The sequence below is a fragment of the Protopterus annectens genome, chromosome 1.part1 (assembly GCF_019279795.1).
Source record: "Protopterus annectens isolate FY-2018-M chromosome 1.part1, PAN1.0, whole genome shotgun sequence".
NCBI classification, from domain to species: Eukaryota; Metazoa; Chordata; order Ceratodontiformes; family Protopteridae; genus Protopterus; species Protopterus annectens.
Window position 1 is genome coordinate 209793776 of NC_056726.1, and position 20504 is coordinate 209814279.

At 41.5% G+C, this 20504-nt stretch overlaps 1 protein-coding gene across 4 annotated transcripts in view; it reads left to right on the forward strand.

The window, feature by feature from the left end:
• The window catches only part of LOC122804314 (hydroxymethylglutaryl-CoA synthase, cytoplasmic-like), a 270709-nt gene that overhangs the window by 36025 nt on the left and 214180 nt on the right, over positions 1-20504 (forward strand). For all 4 annotated transcript variants that reach the window (XM_044074109.1, XM_044074124.1, XM_044074114.1 and 1 more), the window contains exon 2: positions 10882-11339. In XM_044074109.1, the coding sequence (XP_043930044.1) occupies positions 10892-11339 (448 nt within the window). In that variant the 5' untranslated portion in view covers positions 10882-10891. The remainder of the gene's footprint in view (positions 1-10881; positions 11340-20504) is intronic.

A 20504-nucleotide genomic window follows, 5' to 3' on the forward strand; every position in this document is an offset into this window, starting at 1 on the left:
TATAATGTTAGAGGCATGTTTTTTTCTTTTTGAAGATTAAAAAGCGTTCAGTTTTTGAAGACTAAAAAGCTTTCAGTTTTCTCAGTCAAGGATGCCCCCCACACACACACACACACACACACACACACACACACACACACACACACACACACACACACACATTCCATAACAAGACTACCACTGGGTTCAGCATTAGATTAAATACTTAGAGATTCAAACTTGTGTAAAAGAACACATTGTTCGAGTTCCCATAATTTTAAACATTCAACTTACAAATTTCAAGGGTGTATAATTCTAACTTGCTTCCTATATCAAAAATAAAGGTATAAAATTAAGAGAGATTTTGTTTGGTATACTGCAAGAGTAAGGACAGTCTCTCCCAAACAAGCTCTAAAGGTTGTCAACCCCCCCCCCCCCCCCCCAATCCTCTGGAAAAGTCATCCAGGGTGCTTCTGTAAAGCTGTTGCACTGATTACACTTCATAATCACTCAGTCTCTACTTTTGTAAAGTATACTCTCTGATCCTTACAAGTATCTGTTTTTTTATCCATGGCAAGAATATACATATGTATATATGTATTACATACATATATACACACACACAAAAAACACACTTCACATTGTCACAGTCTGCATTCCAGTACCTGTAATAATGCTCCAAAACCATATAAGCAAGTGATTTAATTCAAGTTTAGTTTTATATAAAGCCCTTCTATTAAACTATGCACAGTATTAGCTAGTGCCACTTTAGCAGGGCAAGCAACAATCATGCCTCAGCTGTGTGTACTACAGAACAGTTTGGACTCTTAATAGTATCTTGCTTGCAAGACAACTTGCACCATTGACTGAGACATTACATGCATGCTACTGTGCTGCTACTGCTCCAGCTCTGTTATGGCTGACCAATGGAAAATGCATAAGCAAAGGACATGCAAATACCTTCCATACCCAAGATGTGGCCTCAGTTGATAAACCAGTCAGGCAAACTCATTTATGCCCCCACCTCTTCGTCACAATTCCAGCTGTATGCTGTAAAGGGACAGAGCCTCAACTGTGATCCACATGACCTGGGATCAATTAGCAGAGCCACACCGGTATGGGACAGGAGCTAAAGGAGCATGTTTACCTCTCCTTGTGGAAGAGGATGGGAGCAAAGATCAAGGATGACACCTCCTCTGTGAAGACACTAAATGCAACACTGGTACTTGCTTCTGTGGAGGCAGGGACATCTGTGATCTTACATCACATAAGTGATTGACAATCTATGCTTTGCCTAATTGTAGCATGCTTCCTCAAAAGCTAACTGGGCATGTAGAGAAAAAGGTCAGGGTTTCAACTGAAAACCCCAGTTTTTGCAGGGCCCAAGGGGACAAGTGGGCTGTAGTGCTGTCACCCTATGGAAAAAGAGAGATTACAGATACTCTGGGAGGGAGACTTGATGATCTGAGCTAATACAGAAAGGGAACATATACATTTGAGGCAGCAGTGATAACCATTGCACTAGTATGCAACACTTTCTCCCTTACAGCAAAATAGTATTAAAATGGTCATCACTTCAGCCCTCCTTTTTTTCTTAATGAATTGTTCTACTCTACCACTTTTCACAATGAGGAGAATTAAAAAGGATAGCAATATCTGACACTAAGCAAGCTCTTCCAAGTAAAAAAGAACAGCAACATTACTGAATCATGGAAGAATCTTATTTGTGCCCCACTTCGACTCCCACAGTCTTTGTCTAACCACTTTCAGTGCAATTAATAAGTGAAAACCAGGGAAGGATATTTTTGTTCAGTAACAAAACATTTGCTAAAGGCATGTGAGTAAGAAACTAGCACACAAATTCTGATTGTTCTGTTTTGAGCCAGTGCTTGACCTGCTCTTCAGTTTAGAGCTGATTAAGTGACTTGCTCAGAGTCAAACAGTTAAGCAATGGAGGCTGACTAATTCAAACCCTGAACTCCTAGAACACAGGAAATGGCTCTTTTTAGACAGTGTTAAAATCTTAAATCTTGTTTCACTACAGTTGCTTTTTCATTTGTCCTCTGATTATTTTATTAAAAAGCTTCAGGAGTTTTCATCACTAACCCCTGTAGTATCTGGAAGGAACACACTTTTGCAAAATTACTCAGTTTCGAGTTAGCAGAACAAAATATTTCAGGCTGACAGACTATGGAATGTGGAAACAAGTCAACCTGTAAAGGTAACTTTTATTTTTATTTTATATTTGATGACTGGGAAAGTCCGACTGGACACAGGTCCATTTTCAGCAGATGCCCGGGGAGAAAAGCTCCACTTCATAAAATGTTACTAGTTAGCATTGTTTTAAGTACAACACTTTCTTCTAAATGCATGCAAATATTATACAAGAACATATTTTACATTTCTTCACAGACATATGTGTAGATAAATTACTGTATTAAGGCATACAAATAGTATATAGGAACATATTTAACTTTCTTCACAGACATACAAGTCAGTACCATCAGAATAGAAGATTGTTGGTTAAGAATTAGTATTCAGAGGTTAGGCACTATTAGGCTATCCTTGGTAGAATCACTGCAATGTAGTAGATTAGTATGGGGAGTCACATGGGCACAGCCAATTGTTAAAATAGTGGGTTTTGAGTAGTTTCAAAGTAAGTAGTAACAAAACCAAACTGCAAATATGAAAGAGAATATAGTGTGAAAGTTCTAGCAAACCCTAAACTAAACTGTGCTTCATTTGATAAGTTCTTAAATCTAGAAAGACAACCAGTACAAATTCTGACTTGTGTACCTATACTCTGCTTGCATGTGTGCATTTCTAGTACATACACTTAGAACGATATACTAGTCATCACTATAAAAAAACAGATAAACAACCGAGGTCTTCTGAATCTTTCACTACCCCCATACCCCTTGACCAGCTGGCCCCTCTAGTGCCTGGGCTGCTAGTCAAACACAGACTGCAGATGTTGGAGGTGAAGCTCCTCCCCTCTGACAGTTGGCCAGCGTAGATTGCAGCTACCTTCCATGTATTTTTGATTAACTCCTTTCTGCCTGATAAAGGAAAGTTTTTCTTGGGTGGTTTGCTGCTCTATTTTCACTTTTCTGTTTCCTGTTTTATCGTATCACTAAGCAGAAATACAAGGCATTCATTTACTTCTAAATGTTTTTTATTAGTATGAGAGTATATTTTGACTAGAACTTTAATAATGGAAATTTTAAAAAGCAAGGTCATTCATTATTGTCTTTGGCAAGAACACTGCATTTTGCTGCGGGGAAACTTTATTACCAACCTTTTTTCCTCACTTCTACAAACCACTTCTGTTTTTATACAGACAGGTTTTGACAAGGGTAACCGAAACTTCCTGTTTAGTAGCAAAAGGGTGTCTACTTTTACAAAGAAGAACCAAAGGGACATTAAGCCACCAAACATACAAAACTAAGTGGAGGTGTGAGATTTTAAGTGCTTTTATTTGTTAGAGCAGAAATTCTGACTGGACATAACCCATTTTCAGTACACCCTTATGAAGACTAGCTCTAAAATTGAAAAATATTATGAGTCATGTTTGCACATTAAGAAACAGATAAATCAGTCAGAGGAGTAAGCACTACAGGAAAAACTGAAGCATACTGATGCATATGAGATGCACTTTTTGTGGATTTTTTCAACATTGTTGCAAGTCTTAAGCTGAAACATGGAAACATCAAACTGAACTAAAAATCAGTAAGTTACCACTAACAGCTGAACAATCTAAAGTAAAAAATGACAGACAATGGGAGAAAGAGGCTTCCAAAAAGAGAAAAATACAGAATTTGTTTGCAGTGATAATGGAAAGCTGACACAGCTTGATGAGTACGACTGAAAATATTCATGTTACCACAGTTACTGAACTGGACAGATTTGGAAGAAACCTCAGCATTCAAAGCCCAGGACATTTACTTAAGACTGTCAATAAACCTAAACTACTCTTACTTGGCTCTGGTAAAAATATCTTCCATAGATATTTTTATGAAGTAAAAATGTATATCTGCAGAGCATAAGTTATGCTTCAAGAAACCTACTGAACTCAAACTCAGTGTTTGGTATACTGTACAGATCACAGACCCTACCAGAAACAGCCTAAGCTCTCTTACTATCATTTTATACATCCATAATATTCCAAAAAACACCTACGTAAGCTAGAACAAACAAAATTGCACAATACACTGCTAACCCCCTGGCTAGAGCCAAACTATATATATATTTTTTTTAACACTTAACCAATTAAAAATATACATAAAAATTCTATATGAACCCAGCAGATGGGCCCACACAGCTCTAACTTCCAAAATGTATGCTTTATGGAGACCCAAAACTCACTAGAATTTATCAAACAAAAACACTTTGACTATACTCTGTTCACATAACCAAACAGTGGAATTCACCCCCCCCCCCCGACCTTAGACATGAAATTAAGTATAAATACTTTTGTACAATTTAAATACTACCCAACTTGCACTTGAACCTATCACTGTACCTAAACTTTATCTCGGTCCCTCCCATTTCCAAATGCTACCCTATTTCTAGTTTCTCACTCTTTTACCTCCCTCACCCACTATACTGTCTACATTAACGTTTACCTGTTGCCATGTACAGTTGATGCACTAACTTTCACTAATATTTATCTTTATGATTATGTTTTGTATATACATTCAAAAATGTTCATGTACAGTTGATTTCTTTTTACAATGGTGATGCTTTTATTCACAGGACTCTGCTAAAAATGGGCTTTCAGATTAGTCCCAGTCTGCAAATGGAAAGAAATAAAATAAGGGTCTGCTTAACAAAGATGTGAAAGGGAGCTTACCATTCTGGAAGGGGTTTATAGTATCAGAACTCTTTATGATAAGAGTGGGAGGGGCTAGCCTATTTGTATGTTGGCTGAGTGCATGTCACTGCAGATACTGTATGACCCAAGAGAATATCCTGCACTAAACTTGGCTGTTTTGCACAGCTATAGTCAGTGGATAAGAAGTGGGAGGGGTGAAGCCTGGGCAAGGATGCCGGCTGGAACACCCACAGAGAAACCTTACTATAAAGATAAAAAGCCTAAACATGTGTTGCACTGACCGTACGCTGTATCCTACTGACTGCTAATGGGTGCCCTGTGTCTGGTATACAAGGCATCCTCTCAACCAGTACTGATTTTCTGCACATCAGCAAGTCCTATGGCATCAGAAAGTTTGTTTAAGTATACAAACCTTTTGCCACAAACAGAACTGTTTATAGGGACCGGTATATCCTACAGAAGATACCACTGCTCTGGTGCAGACTCCCCATCCACGTAAAACAAAGTTTATCCCCCTTCCATATTTAAGTGCAACTTGGATCTCTGGATGGGAAACAGAAAGTTTACCCTTGCACTGCCCCTTGTACTACTAAGGACAGAGGCAGCTCCCAAAATGCTCTATCCCATGAAGGTATTCCCTCACATTGTACATGCTATGCTCCCATTTATTCCCATTATTGACCATGGGAATGTGCAAGGACAGTCCCTTCTCAAATGGGATTGATTCATTTGAGCACAAAAGGGAAATTGCATAAGCTTAAAACCGCCCTCAATGGCAGCTAGACTAGCATTAAAAACGGACTTCCTCTAGAAGAGATATTGAAGCAAGCAGTTTTTAGCTTTAGCTGTAGTGACACTAGTAAAGCTGGTACTGAATTACCTGTTTCTGTAAAGATTTCATTTTCATTGACTTTTCTGGGTAACTGCTAGGTAAATGCTAGTTGCTGGTTGAGTGACACCAAAAACGCAGATGGGACAATTTCTAAAGTGTCTTTGGTAAATATAGCCTTTTGTGTTTACTGTGTGAATTTGATAAACTAATGATACTGACCCAGGCGATGCTGTATTTGCCAACTCAACCGGTAAAATCTGGAATCTACTCCCATTACCAAGAAAACCTCACTACCCCTATTTAAAAGAGAAGTCAAAAAATACCTCATATCTCATTGGCTGTGCTCTTGTTCTAAACCTCACTAATACAAGTCTTGCTATCCAACCTGCTGTTTAGCCAAGTATCTATGCCTCATAGCATTTGAATGTCTAAGCATTGTGAATTATGAGATCTGATTGTATTCTATGTTCACATTTTCTGATACGTCTTTCCCAGTCAGATCTACACAGCCTATCTGGACCTTGCCAAGGCCTTTGACACCATCCCCCACTCTTGAATCATAGATGGACTTACTAAGCTGGGCATTAATCCCTACGTCACTTGATAGGTTGCCAACTGGCTTATTGACAGAACCCACACTTTAAACGTAGCAGACTCCAAATCCAGCTCCAGACATGTGACAAGTGGAGCCCCTCGGGGTTCAGTCCTGGGACCGCTCTTGTTTGGCATCTACTTCTCTAAAGTACAGGCCAACACTAAGGGACTCTGGCTAACAAAGTTCGAAGAGGACTGCAAACTGGGAGCCATTATTGAATCCCCAAATGATGTGGATACTTTACAAAAGGGCCTTACAGAAACAGATGCTTGGTGCCAGAGCCATGGGCTCAAGCTCAATACAAAGAAATGTATAGTTATCCCCTTTGGGAAAAAACATGTACCTGTGAATTACTGCATAGGTGGCAGTACACTAAACACCAAAAGTGTGATAAGAGACTTGGGGACACAGGTGGACAGTGGTTTCACCTTCGATAACCACATCGCCGCAACAGTCAGGAAATCCTTTTATGTGGCACAGGGCTCTTCATCCAGAAAAAAGGAGGCCATTGTCCCAATGTACTCATCCCTCATTAGACCCATTGTAAAATACAACGCCCCATTTGGTATGTACCTCACAAGACATCTGCAACAACTGGAAAGGCCGCAGAAATACCTCACTAAAAAAATTACAGGCCTAAAACAGATGCCCTATGCTGACCGCCTTAAACTCCAGCTATACTCTGTCGCATATTGTCTACTCAGAGACTATCTCTGCTTAACATACAAGGCCATGTCAAACCCAGAGCTGTTGGACATGCTTCACTTAAAGAAATCCCAATCCCTCAGAGACACACAGTGCAGGGATCTAAACCTTGTCATCACAATAAACAAGGCATGTTGGAGGGATAGGTTCCTGACCCAGAGATTTCCCAGACTCTGGAATAGACTGCCCATACATGTCAAGCAGAGCACCTCTTTGGCCCTCTTCAAAAGGAATCTTGATGATTGGATGGGAGAAAGGAAATTCACCCCGGGGATCACGTCAGTCACCCTGCTAGACAGGGGTCCAGGGAAGAAATAGCCAGGGAATTGTTATGGCTAGGCTTGTATAGGCCTTAGGGCCAATAGCCTAGTACCAACGTATGAACCTGTGCAAGTCTGCACATTGTATATTGATCTCTGCCTGTGTTCTTTGTCTGTATTTTTCTAAACATGTCTGCCTGAGTTTATCACTCAGTGATGTATGTACGGTCTCTTTTTTTGCGGAGCTTTTCTCCCCAGGCCTCTGCTGAAAATTGACATATATCCAGTCGGACTATCCCAGTCAACAAATGTAAAATAAATATCTGAATGTGGGCTAAGCTGTTTTGATAGTCATTGCTGATTTCAACTGAGTAGCCAAGTTAAAAAATAAAAAGGCAAGCTGATTTCAACTTAAAAAAAAGTACTGGATACATTTTGCTGACCCACAGTTCTGCAAGGTATCTTGTACAAAGACTGGATTAACAGTTTCAGTCTTGTGGCAAAAATTAAATTTAACGGTTTCCTATTTTACTTAAGTTTTAGCTTTGTCCCTCTTAACACCTCCTAAAACTGGTGATGTTTAGAGAAAGTGTGGTGAATTGTACTTGATAAATGATAATAGAGTTATAATTTTAGTAAATACACGCTCTTATTCTATCAATGTATCATGTAAACAATAGTGTTTCAAAATGCTCCCCGGATCGTCCCCAGTTCTGTTGAGATCTGTCCCGGATTACCTGAGCTGTGTTACTGTCTCTGGGTTGTTCACACAGCCCACACGGTTAGTCAGTGCTGCACTTTGTGTCTTTACATTCACGCATGCCTCCGCACAAAAGATGCTCTAGCTGAGAATCTAACAGGACAACGTCTTGCTGTGAGGAGACAATGCTACAGCAGTACCACTACCACGGGTAATCAGTGCTGCACTACTGGGCGATATTTTACTTGACTGGCTCATCAGATGTGCAGTAGCAAGTGCCGCCCAAACCACGGTCCAGCTGGTTGACATGTCGCTGTTCTCATGAATAACCAACACAACGTGGTTTTCCAGCTAGTAAAGAATGCCAAAGGCGTGAATAATTTAATGTGATTTTCACAACCTTTTACATGTGCCCCCCCCCCCCCCATCATTTGGATATACCGGCCAGTAGTGTAATGCTGTTAAGTGTTCTTAGTGCTCTAGTTCCCATGTGTTTGTCTTGTCTGAAATTTTCATTATAGTTTAACTGTGTTAGCCCCTAGCATGATGCACACAATGAATATAGAGGAGCAGCTGAGTTAAGTGTCAGTGGCCAATATGCATATCATGCCTTATTTCATACTCAAGTTCGCGCTTCAATCATCTAGACCACGCCCACTCCTGCGCCAAACTGAAGGTGAGCCAGTAAAGTACATCGCCCACTACTGACTGCATACACGAACTGCAGTCTACGGATACCCAATACATCGATATCTCAACAACAAACCGCAGCAGATATCCCGACACCGTCAATCTAAATAAAAGCGTAAACAAATCAGATAAGCGTAAACAAATCAGATTCCGTCATAAACGAGTCCTCTTTTTAATGTCTGCAACTGTGATGCAATAAATGACGATTAACAGACAATGACACTATCTTTAACCAAAAAGGCCTGCTCAGTGCTGTAATATTAACGATTGCATTCACAACTACGTACCTGTACGACAAATGCATCAGTAAAGTTTAGACAACCAAAATATTTAGCAGCACAGATGGTAAGCTTTTAGAAATGCATATGCATTTTTTAACCATAACCAAACAGTTGACCATAAAATGATACTCGGAAATACTTCAGGCGAACCATGGCTTCTTTATCTACTAATTGTTACCAAGTTAAAATTTCTATCAACAATGAAAATCTAACCTTCTCTCTAGTTTTATTGCTCTTCTGATAATCGTTACTAAATTAAAACTTCGAAGAGCAATGCAAACCCCCACCTTATCTCTTGAATTTCAACTTCCTCATGCATTTTTGGAAGTAGGAAGATTGATATTTACCCGGAAGTCCGTTAGTGTGTTGGCGCCGTGCTAAGTGTTGCCAGTTTATTGGTTCCAGATTTACATGCTGTAGAAACGACCTTTCAAAAAAGGCGATTGACTGTGTAAATTGCGTTTTATTGCATTTATATTTTGAGTGGCTATGAGAAGAGGGAGGGAGGTATGAATAAAATCGCGTCGATTTTGTTGAATACACTGCTTTGCTTGAATGTCTTTGTTTATTCATGTTAATAGGATATGATTGCATCAGTCACCTTTCAGTTTCTAGTGATAGTCCGTTCTGCTCTATTTTATTTAATAACTACCTGTTATGAACATTATATGAAGCTAAAAGTCCGTTATAACAAGCGGCTAGAAAAGTCTGTCATAAATTGCTGACAAACCTAAAATTAGATGTATGGTCTGTGTAAGTAACGCATATGAATTAGGGTTAAGAATAGTCGTCTTTGGGTGAAGTTTGCAACAGTGTTAATGCTGGTGGTGGATAGAAAATTACAAGAATGCAGATAATTGTAATGTAATTTTTCTTTACTTTGGATCAGTTTCTTTTGAGGTCCGCTTACCAAATGCATGGAGGTGGTTGTAGTTTCTAGCCTTCCTAGGTTTTCTTCGGGTTACTTGTGTCATACTGACTGGCTATTTTCCCCTGAATATACTAGGGTTACCACCTGTCCCACTTTGCGAAGGACAGTCCCTCTTTGGACAGTTGTGTCCTGCAAAAAAACTGAACAAATGGCAAATGTCCTGTTATCTTAGGACAAAAATTTTTCCTATATTTTCTTTAATAGTTGCATAAAACAGTTATTTTGTATCTGAAACACCAAAATATTATAATAAACAGAATAAGCAACTCAAATGATACAAGAATAAGTTTCTATTCTGGCAAAAAGTGAATTTCTGTTCTTTGTACTGGCCGTGGGTATGTTTTGCCCTGCAAAATCTGACGTTCCTACCAAAAATGTCCCACTTTGGGCATTTGAAAAGGTGGCAACCCTAGAATATACATGAACGACCCCACTTCTGATTTTTTGAGTCACTTGTGGTTTAGTGACTAGTGTCACACGTTGACTTGTCGCTGGGGCACAATTTTTGTTTGCTATTGAGAGACTTCAACATTTATACGTGGGGATATTTGCAGACAGGTTGTGGTCTTTGTTCCATGTGGCTGTAAGTTGTAGCTTATTCAGTTGGAATAGCACATGTGACATACATCTGTTCTCAGTGTGCTTATGTATGGATCTTTATGGTCTCTTGTTCCATAACTCTATGGGGACTTCAGTGGCTGTTCTGTGCAATTTGTAACCATCTCATAGAAAAAGATGGCAAAATCTGTAAGTACACCAGACCAAAATTCAATACGCTGGTCTTTTAAGACCCAGCATTTGTGTGAGTAGTGTTTATAGGACAGGGATTTGATTTACATATACTTTCCATTCAGAAAGGGATGCTGAGTTAGTTTTTTGTGTATAATTATACCCATGAATACGTAGAGATGGCTTAGTAAAGTACAGAAGGATGTGTATAAAATCATTTTATGTGTGCCAAATAGAAGTACTTCAGGAAAATGAACCAGTTACACCCAAAGTGTATTTGTATCAGAACTCTAGGTATTGTGTAATGAGAGTCAGATATATGTAACCTTTTTCTTTTACTTGCAGTACTTAAACAATGCCTGGACCTCTTCGCACTAACATGGAAGCTTCCTGGCCCAAAGATGTTGGTATTGTTGCTCTGGAGATCTATTTCCCCTCTTATTATGTTGACCAAGCAGAGCTTGAGAAGTTTGATGGTGTTGACTCTGGTAAATACACTATTGGTCTTGGTCAGTCCAAAATGGGATTCTGCTCAGATCGGGAGGATATTAATTCACTGTGCTTGACTGTTGTGCAGAGACTAATGGAAAGGAACTGCCTTTCTTATGACTGCATTGGAAGGCTAGACGTTGGAACAGAGACCATAATTGACAAATCAAAGTCTGTCAAGACTGTACTGATGCAGCTGTTTGAGGAATCTGGGAACACAGATGTAGAAGGAGTTGATACGACAAATGCCTGCTATGGAGGAACAGCAGCCCTGTTCAATGCTGTCAACTGGGTCGAGTCCAGCTCTTGGGATGGTAATATAGCTTTTAAAGTATAAACAAATTCTATCAGACATAAGATTGAGAGTGTAGTCTTTGAGAAACCAAACAAATGTGACCCAGTGTATTGTCCTGAAGGCATCTTTTATTATCTTTAACTGCATTGTGGTTTGTTATAGATATTTAGGCTGTATTTGTTTCAGTTATTCTTAAGAGACGCATTAATAGCTAAAATTTACTAAGACCAACAGATTGATTTAAATATAGACCATGGGCTAACACATTAGTAAGGCAGCATGGCTTGAAGACGATGTGCAATGCTAAATCTCTAGCAGCACCCACCCCATATTTCCTCCTAAAGTAGAAGAAATATTTGTGAATGTGAGCTAAAGAGAGAGACTTTGGTGTGGTAGTACTGTGTATATTTTCTGACAGGGGCAGGGCACTGATCCAGCTGTACCATTTTCGTTGGAATAAGTCAAAGATTAAAACTTAAAAAAAAAATAGTCCGATTACTCCAAAGAAAGCACTGTTCTACACTAGTGAGCTGATAAAAACATAGGACAGTAGTAAACTAGTAGTGTAGTACATCATTAGGAAAACTAGTGATCCAAAATGTATGTAAGAGAGAGAGATTATATTGTAGTATGTGGATAACTGTCATAAGGCAAATGGGAAAGTGAGTGAAGGAAAAGGTTTGGGTTGTTGAGTTGTATTGGTAATCAGGCAGTCGGCATGATGGGGGGATTGGTGTAAAGTTGGGGCGATTGGTGTAAAGTTGGAGTGAATCAGTACATGGACATCTTAATGCTGGAAATCGGAAGACTAAGAGAAGGAATGAGGAAGAAAATGTGATTTGAACCTGCTAGAAGCCAACTAACTATTCATTTAAGTGTTGGTAAAAATGTGATGGTACAAAAATAAGGGGAGCTTTATTTAGCACATGAAGCAAATATCCTGAAGAATAAACTACTATGTGTAGTTTTTCACAGGCTGTGCAAGATGAAGGGGTGCAGAGGTAAAAACACAACTGGGAGACTGTCATTGTTGGGGATGTTGTCTGGAGTTGAGAAATGGACATCATAGTGTAGGATTATAGAGTTGTGTGTAAGAGTAGTGAATCTGGTTGAGGAAACAGCATTTGGAAGTAGGAGTGAATAGATGTTAATGAGTTTTGGAAGAGTATTGGGGAGTGTTAAGTGTTAATAGTATAAAAAAAATGCTTGGAAAGAGCAAAAAGAGGAAAATAGGGCCCGTATGGCTGAAGGAAGAGTTCAGCTATTAAAGGGGACTAGAATTTATAGAAAGTGGTTATTAACAGGGGATCAAAACAAGGAGTTGTAATTAACTGGATTGCTCCTATTATGCATCAAGTGCCTGTTCTCATAGGCTGTTAAGGAGCATTGTCTGGCTAAGTTCATAGGTTTATGGACCGTCATCAGGGTCTTTACAAGCCTCGCCTTGCAACCCAACCCAGTTTTATCCCCAAGTTCCTTGTATGCCTGTATAGTGAGTAACGTTAGTAAGGAGGTAGCTAAGGGCTATGTAGAGGGGGTGTTGGGGATTAATTTACTTATTGTCATCCTTTGGCCATCCGAGACTTTGGGGGTCATATTAGGAGGGAGATTGTGATTTCCATCGAGTTATCAAGGTTTCATTTGAGTAGGGTCTGGGATGAACTCTGCTTCATGTAAGCCCCAGTGAAGGACATCCATATTGGGAGGATGACAAGTATGCACACAGTAAAGTACAATTTCCCTTAAGAGCACACACAGGTCAGTCAGTCTGAGGCAGGTTTCTCCCTTTTTCTCCAGATCCCCAATAAGAATCTCCACTGGCAGAGCTGTAGGGTTAAGATCTCAGCTGAGTTGCCAAGGTAAGACCTCCAGCACCCTCTCTGACCAACCTGTGTTTCGTGTCCCTGCCCTTGTAGCTGACACACAAAACACTTGAGATTTGATTGATATACAAATACATACACACTCCTGGGAAAGGCTGGCACAGGTTTACTAGCTATGCTCCCTTCTACCCAAACTATAAGGTAGTACCAGCTGCCACCAGCCATCCTTGCTTATCAGATTCTGTAAGGCCCTTACCAAGGGGTGTCCAATCCTTGTTCCTTTTTGTTTTAATGTCCTGCCTGCTGACCCCTATGTAGTGCCTGTAGCCTCTGATAAGCCATCTCAATCGCTTCCTTCGTCCAAGTTACTGCCTTCTGACAAGGACAGTAGAACCATGGATAGGCTTGGTGTCAAAGGAAAAAACTTCAAAGACCAATTCACGTAAGGTTCAAGTAAGGCACCCTTTATTAACTTGTAGCAAGGAGACAAAGCATGCTGGCAGAATGATTTGTCTGGACATTAATAATTAGTATGGCATTTTTATACAGTTTTTTTCCATGTTACATAGAAATGTTACTTCTTTTGCTGACGTAGTTAGACACAGCTTTCTGTATTCTACAGAAAATGTTACTAGACTAATTGCTGACTAGTTGAGAAACTGCTGATTTACAAAACATTTGAGAAAAACAACCTGGCCTTGGGGCTTATTTTAGCCCACCACAAACTTTTAATTCTTCAATTGTGCGGATGTCCTTCAAGAATGCAACTGCAGTCCTTGCATATGGGTTGTCCTGCCTCAGGCAGCCTTTCGGTCGGCCGGATTCCAAAGTCTGGGTCCGGTGTCGGCTGATGTCGCCTCTTCCCCGACGTCAGAGCAACTGGGGTATAAAAGCATCAGTCGACGCCATCTTCTTCAGTCTTTCTTGCCGCGCGGTGCCCGACGCAGAAGCAGTTCGCAAGTGCCGGTCGGTCAGCTCCTGTGTTTTCAGTTACCGAAGTTATCAAAAAGCTAAGTACCCTGTTTGGGAACCTTTTCTTGCCTCAGCCGATGTCAGATAAAACTGCAAAAGTTAATAACTGTTTGTCTTGTGGTAAACAAATACCTCATAAGGACTTCCATTCTTACTGGCTTCCCTGCCTTGGCCCAGACCACGATGTCTCGGCCTGTGCTGCCTGTGCTTGCTTCAATAAGCGCACACTCAGGCGCCGGGCAGAATTTGCTGAAGACTTTTTTGGGGAATATTACTCCTATATCATGCCGTCGGAACAACCGACAACCCATAGTTCCAAAAAACGGAAGGACCGGGACCGACATTCTCGGCCCGCGACTTCCACCGATACCACGCCAAAACCTACCGCGAGTGCATCGGTCTCTTCGGAGACGGTAATTCAACCGCTCCAGACCGGCGACACCGCTTTACCGCACAATTCGGTCCCGGAGGCTTCCCCGGTGCCATTTGATTTTCCTCCTGAAACCGAAGTCCAACATTTGCCTGACATACCGGTGGACAAAGTTACTCCTGCACGTGGGGCAGCTAGGCCTCCGGCGTTTATGTCCATCAAGGCCTACACACGTGCTAAGGCTGCCAGCCAGGCTAAGTCTCACCCTCCTAAATCTTTTTCCCAGGGCCCCACTTCAGATTAACAGATCTTGTCTTTAGCTGCAGATCTAATTTCTTTAATCAGAGGCTCTCAGGCTCATCCAGACAGAGGTTCTCAGCCGCCTGCAGACAAAAGGCCTAGGGTTGAACAGACGGATACCTTTCCCTCAGATGAAGCCTCTGGTGACTCAGGCCATTCAGATTCCCAGGAAGAATCCTTCCAGGCCTACGAGGATTCTGATGCTGATGAATCTTTTCCCTCTGCCTCTCCTCCTGAGGATATCTCTTTCGAGGAAATTCTCCACTCCATGAGAGCACTTTCAGTGGCAGGGACAGGATTTCTCCAACTCCAGGAAAAGGCTTCGTACTTTCCTCAAGCTGCCCCAGTACAGGCCTTTAGCTATTCCAGTGTTAGATGTATTGGATGATGTGTACTCTGACTCGAGTGCTTCTCCTGATTCTCTCCCTCCTGCTCCTGTCAAGCCAGACAGATATTACAGGGTTCCTGAAACTCATAAGCATCTCTTTAAGCCCATCCTGTTGATCTAGAAACTATTTCCCAGGGGCCCAAAGGAGTGGCCACTTCCACGGCCAAAAATCCTTTGCCCGCAGACAGGGAATCTAGGTCCCTGGAGAGGTGGGGTAAAAAAGTTTATACCTCAACCACCCTTGCCATGAGGGCACTTAACTGTCTTTTTCATATGTTTCAGTATCAGGATTTCTTGATGGATGATTTGCAGAAAAAGTTAGCCTCTCCTGAGCCTTTAGATAGAAAGGCCTTGCAGGATTTGGTACATAATACTCAGCAGATTAGCAATCATTTTCTTCAGCATGGTTATGATGCATTGGAAGCTTCATGTAGGGCAGCTATGACAGGGGCCATCATATGTAGACATGCTTGGTTGAAAGAACAGACATTGCCAGATCATGTTAAAGTAAAGCTTCTAGATGCACCTCTGGATAAACACAAGCTATTTGGTGCTAATGCTCAGGATGTGTTGAAATCAATTGAGGAAAAGGCTAAATCAGTACAAACAGTCAAAGATTTCCTCCAGGTTCAGCCACCAAGGTTCAGCAGGAATTGGCCTTCGAAGAATTGGTCCTTTCCAGACACTGACAAGTTCCAAAGGGGAAAAACCAGGCATGCTCGAAGTAGAGGGCAATACCAAGGCTCCTACAGGGGCCGCCAATGGCAACCGTCTAATCAGAGAAGTGGCGCAGGGGCTTCTACTGCTCCACAGGAACAATCACAATGACTTGACTTTGACACCGCTGACCAAGGCTCAAACAGAAGCACCTTTAGGCAGAAAATTATCCTTATTTTCAAAAAATTGGCACGTTTTAACAAAGGACAAATGGATTCTGGACATAATAGACAAAGGTTACAGGTTCCACTTCCATACCTTACCAACAAGACAAGGCATGCCAAACCTGCCACAAAATCAAAGGGCAGAGGCACTCATACAAGTTTCAAAGTTGCTAAAAATCAAAGCACTAGAAAAGGTTCCTACTCCGGAACAAGGCCAGGGATTCTACCCAAGACTGTTCCATGTTCCAAGAAAAGAAAAGCAATGGAGACCTATACTGGACTTGTCCGCTCTAAACATTTTTCTCATTGTGCCAAAATTTAAAATGCTGACGTTGCAGCAACTTCTTTCCATGCTGGGCAAGGGGTCTTGGCTGGTTACTCTGGACCTCAAGGAGGCATACCTGCATGTCCCAATCAGACACAGTTGCAGAAGATACCTCAGATTTCTTGCAGGGTCAGAGCATTATCAATTCTCAGCATTGCCTTTTGGCTTATCTACTGCGCCCAGAGTATTCACGAAATGCCTGGCATCAGTAATTGCCCACTGCAGACTCCAGGGGATACAAATATACCCTTACCTGGACAACTGCCTTATACAAGCGGACAGCAAGCAAGCCTTGCTAAGAAACTTGAACTATGTCATTCGCTTACTACAGGCTTTGGGATACACGGTCAACATTCAAAAATCAAGACTACTGCCATCCCAACAAATAATTTTTCTAGGAGCCAAACTGGACACAAACTCACAAATGGCTTTCCTCACAGAAGAAAAACAAGAACAATTACCAGATTACTTCAAAAGCCTAGCAAAGCGCACCCAGATGACTGCAAGGAAAATCCTGCAGGCCCTGGGTTTCATGGCATCTTGCATTCCTCTAATTCCACTGGCAAGACTACACATGAGAACTACAATGATACCTAAAAAGTTTATGGTCTCAACACAGCCACAACTTAGAAGCAATTATTCCACTCATTCCATGTCTACAAAAGGAATTTTTGTGGTGGGCACAAGCAAGCCAGCTAAACAAGGGCATGTCTTTCAACAAACCTCAAACAAGCCAAACCATTACAACAGACTCCTCAGATCATGGATGGGGGGCGCACATGGAGGGCAGATGCATTCAAGGGCAATGGGCACCCACCCCCTCTGCAGGCTAACAATGAGTCTTTGGGAAAAGTCCCTGAAACTGAACATACAGTTGCAATCCCAGTTTGTTCCAGGCAAGGACAATGTTCTGGCGGACAGTCTAAGCAGAAGCATCTTGGACCCGCACGAATGGAAGTTGCATCCAGACATGTTTTCACAAATAACTCGTGCATGGGGGAGGCCGGACATAGATCTCTTTGCCTCACACCTCAATCATCATCTGAAGAAGTTCTACTCGAGGACACACCATCCTCAAGCCTGGAGAATGGATGCTCTCTCCTTCAGCTGGAACTCTCAATCTATGCATTCCCACCTCTACCATTAATGACCAAGGTGTTACTGAAGATCAAAGCAGAACAACCGAAAGACATTTTGATAGCTCCAGACTGGCCAAGACAGCACTGGTATCCACTACTAAGGAGCATAACTCACACCAAGCCGTGGCCTCTGCCTCAATGGCCTCTGTTTCTGACTCAGCACAATTACAGGACGGTTCATCCCAACCTGCAAACATTGCAGCTAACAGCTTGGAGGGTTCCATGACTTCTCCCCATGTCTCTCTCTCCAAGAAAGTTCAAGAGATCTTACTGGAAGCGCGCAGACCTTCCACCAGAAAAACTTACTCAGCCGAATGGAAGAGATTCAACATCTGGAATGCCAACAAGGGTCAGGATGCATCAGTAATGAGCATCCCACAGATACTAGAATACTTGGCAGAAATGCTACATAACGGTCTTTCATATTCTTCCATAAAAATACACGCTTCAGCAATTTCAGCAAAATACAACAGTGATCCACCTGTGTTTTCGCATCCTTTGCCAAGACAGTTTCTAAGAGGGATAAAGAATATCAAACCTCCCAGAAAACCACCAGTGCCTGCATGGGACCTCAACTTCGTGTTGGAAAAATTAACTCTTCCTCCTTCTGAGCCAGCAGCATCTTCAGAACTGCAATTTCTCTCCTGGAAAACAGTTTTCCTGTTGGCAATTACCTCAGCAAGAAGAGTCTCGGAGATGCAGGCCCTCATGGCAGTACCTCCATTTTTCATTTTCCATCAGAATAGAGTTTAAGAACCAATCCTTCATTCATGCCAAAAGTGATATCCAGGGTGTCTCTAAATCAAACAATTCACTTGCCTACCTTCTTTCCCAATCCTCAAAATAAAGGAGAAAAGCTGCTGCACACTTTGGACATACACAGACAATTGCGCTACTACTTGGACAGAACAAAAGCCAACGGAAAGTCTGACCAACTATTTGTAGCTTACGTTGCTGGAGTACAAGGAAAGGTAATTTCCAAACTAACAATTTCAAAATGGATTGGACACTGCATCAGATTCTTTACTCTTTCCATGGAAAAGGTGTGCCAGCCAATATCAGGCCACACTCCACCAGAGCTATAGCCACCTCCACAGCCTTTCTAAGAGGGGTGGCTACAAAGGACATTCTAGAAGCTGCTACATGGAGCTCCGTGCATACATTTTCCAAGCACTACAACCTGCCTTTATATTCCAGATCCCGAGCAGGCTTTGCTTCGGCAGTCCTGCAGGGCATTTTAGCTACACCATCTTTATCTTGGATCCTACCACCCCCAGCTTGGCTATGGTATTCAACCCATATGTAAGGACTGCAGTTGCATTTTTGAAGGACATAGTACAGTTTTGTACCTACCATAAATGTAGATGTCCGATAGATATGCAACAGCAGTCGGGTTTTCCCTCCCTCCTACCCCTCTGTAAATTCTCCTTTTCGGGTCCACTTCCCTTTTTCAAATTAGCTGGGGAAATCTGTTATGGTGTATCTGTTTATTACTGTTGTGCATGTCTGGAATTTTTTATCCAGTCTCTAAATTTAGCCTTCCTAGGAGAGCACCTGGTATCTGGGGCAAGAAACACTGAAGAAGATGGCGTCGACTGATGCTTTTATACCCCAGTCTCTCTGACGTCGGGGAAGAGGCGACATCAGCCGACGCCGGACCCAGACTTTGGAATCCGGCCGACCGAAGGGCTGCCTGAGGCAGGACAACCCATATGTAAGGACTGCAGTTGCATATCCATCGGACATCTACATTTATGGTAGGTACAAAACTGTACTTTCTAATATATGTGTTACATTTTGCCTAGATTCAATGTACATTTCTAGCTTAGGTACAAGTAATGCTGACTATGGTTTATACTTTCAGGCATCCATTGTGCGCCTTATCAAAGCTTCTAACAGCTGTGTACTTTCTCATGGCATAAGCAGAAAGTCAATAACTAAGTCTCATGACACTAGTAGAAATGAAACACTTCTTGTTATTTGCTGACATTAGCAGAAAATAGAATGCTTCTTAAGTTTCTAATAGCTGTGCAGATTCATGCAGTGTGAACAGAATAAATGTATTAACCCTTTTAAACCTCGAATGCTTACTGCATATTACTAATACATATTTTTCTAACACTGGGTAAGAAGGTTTAAACTTTGGTTACCCTAGCTTTTAAGGCTATTAATTATCAAACCCATATCTCTAGGTATGTCTTTGCTCTTGTTTCTCAGGCTTGTCAGATTCTTTCTGGTCTTCCAGACTCTGAGGGTAAATCTTCTGCTCTTTCCATGCTTGGGGCTTCCACTCAGGTAGTTAGTCATTCTATCAAATGTAGTTATGATGCAGCAGATGTCTGTTCTAGGGCTGCTGCTTCTGGTTCAGTTCTGAGAAGATATTCATGGTTTCGGCTTCAGCCTTTAACCAGTGATATTAAGGTTAAGTTGATTGATGCTCCTCTGGATAATTTTTTTTTTTTTTTTTTTGAGAAGCAGCTGCTGGTTTATTTGTCTCTTCAGGACAAAGGGAAGGCTTTACAGGAGCCTAAGCATGTCTTTGTTTCTCCTGTGCCTACATTTCAGTGAAATTATCCTTCTAAGTCTGCCTTTGTTCGTATGTAGACTCCCTCTCCTTTTAAAGGTAAAAAGGGTAGTAAACAGACTCCCTGCTAAGGCCACTCAGACTTCTGGGATTCTTAACCCTTCCTTTTTTGACAAACCAGGTGCCGTATGACTGTCCCCACATTCCTCTTTCTCCCCACTTTTCTCTTCCTGTTTGGCACTGAATCACCCAGGATTCTTGGGTTCTGTCAATCATTTAGCAAGGGTACTTCTTGGTCTGGATTTCCTGCCTCCTTTTATGGGCATTCCAAAGCCTCCTCGGGAATAACTTCCTTTTTTTCCCCCAGAGGTTCTTTGAGACCTCTTGTCTCAGTGTACTATTCGAGGTGCCTGTGTCCCAAAGGGGAAAGGATTTTATTCAAGAATGTTTCTAGTGCCCAGA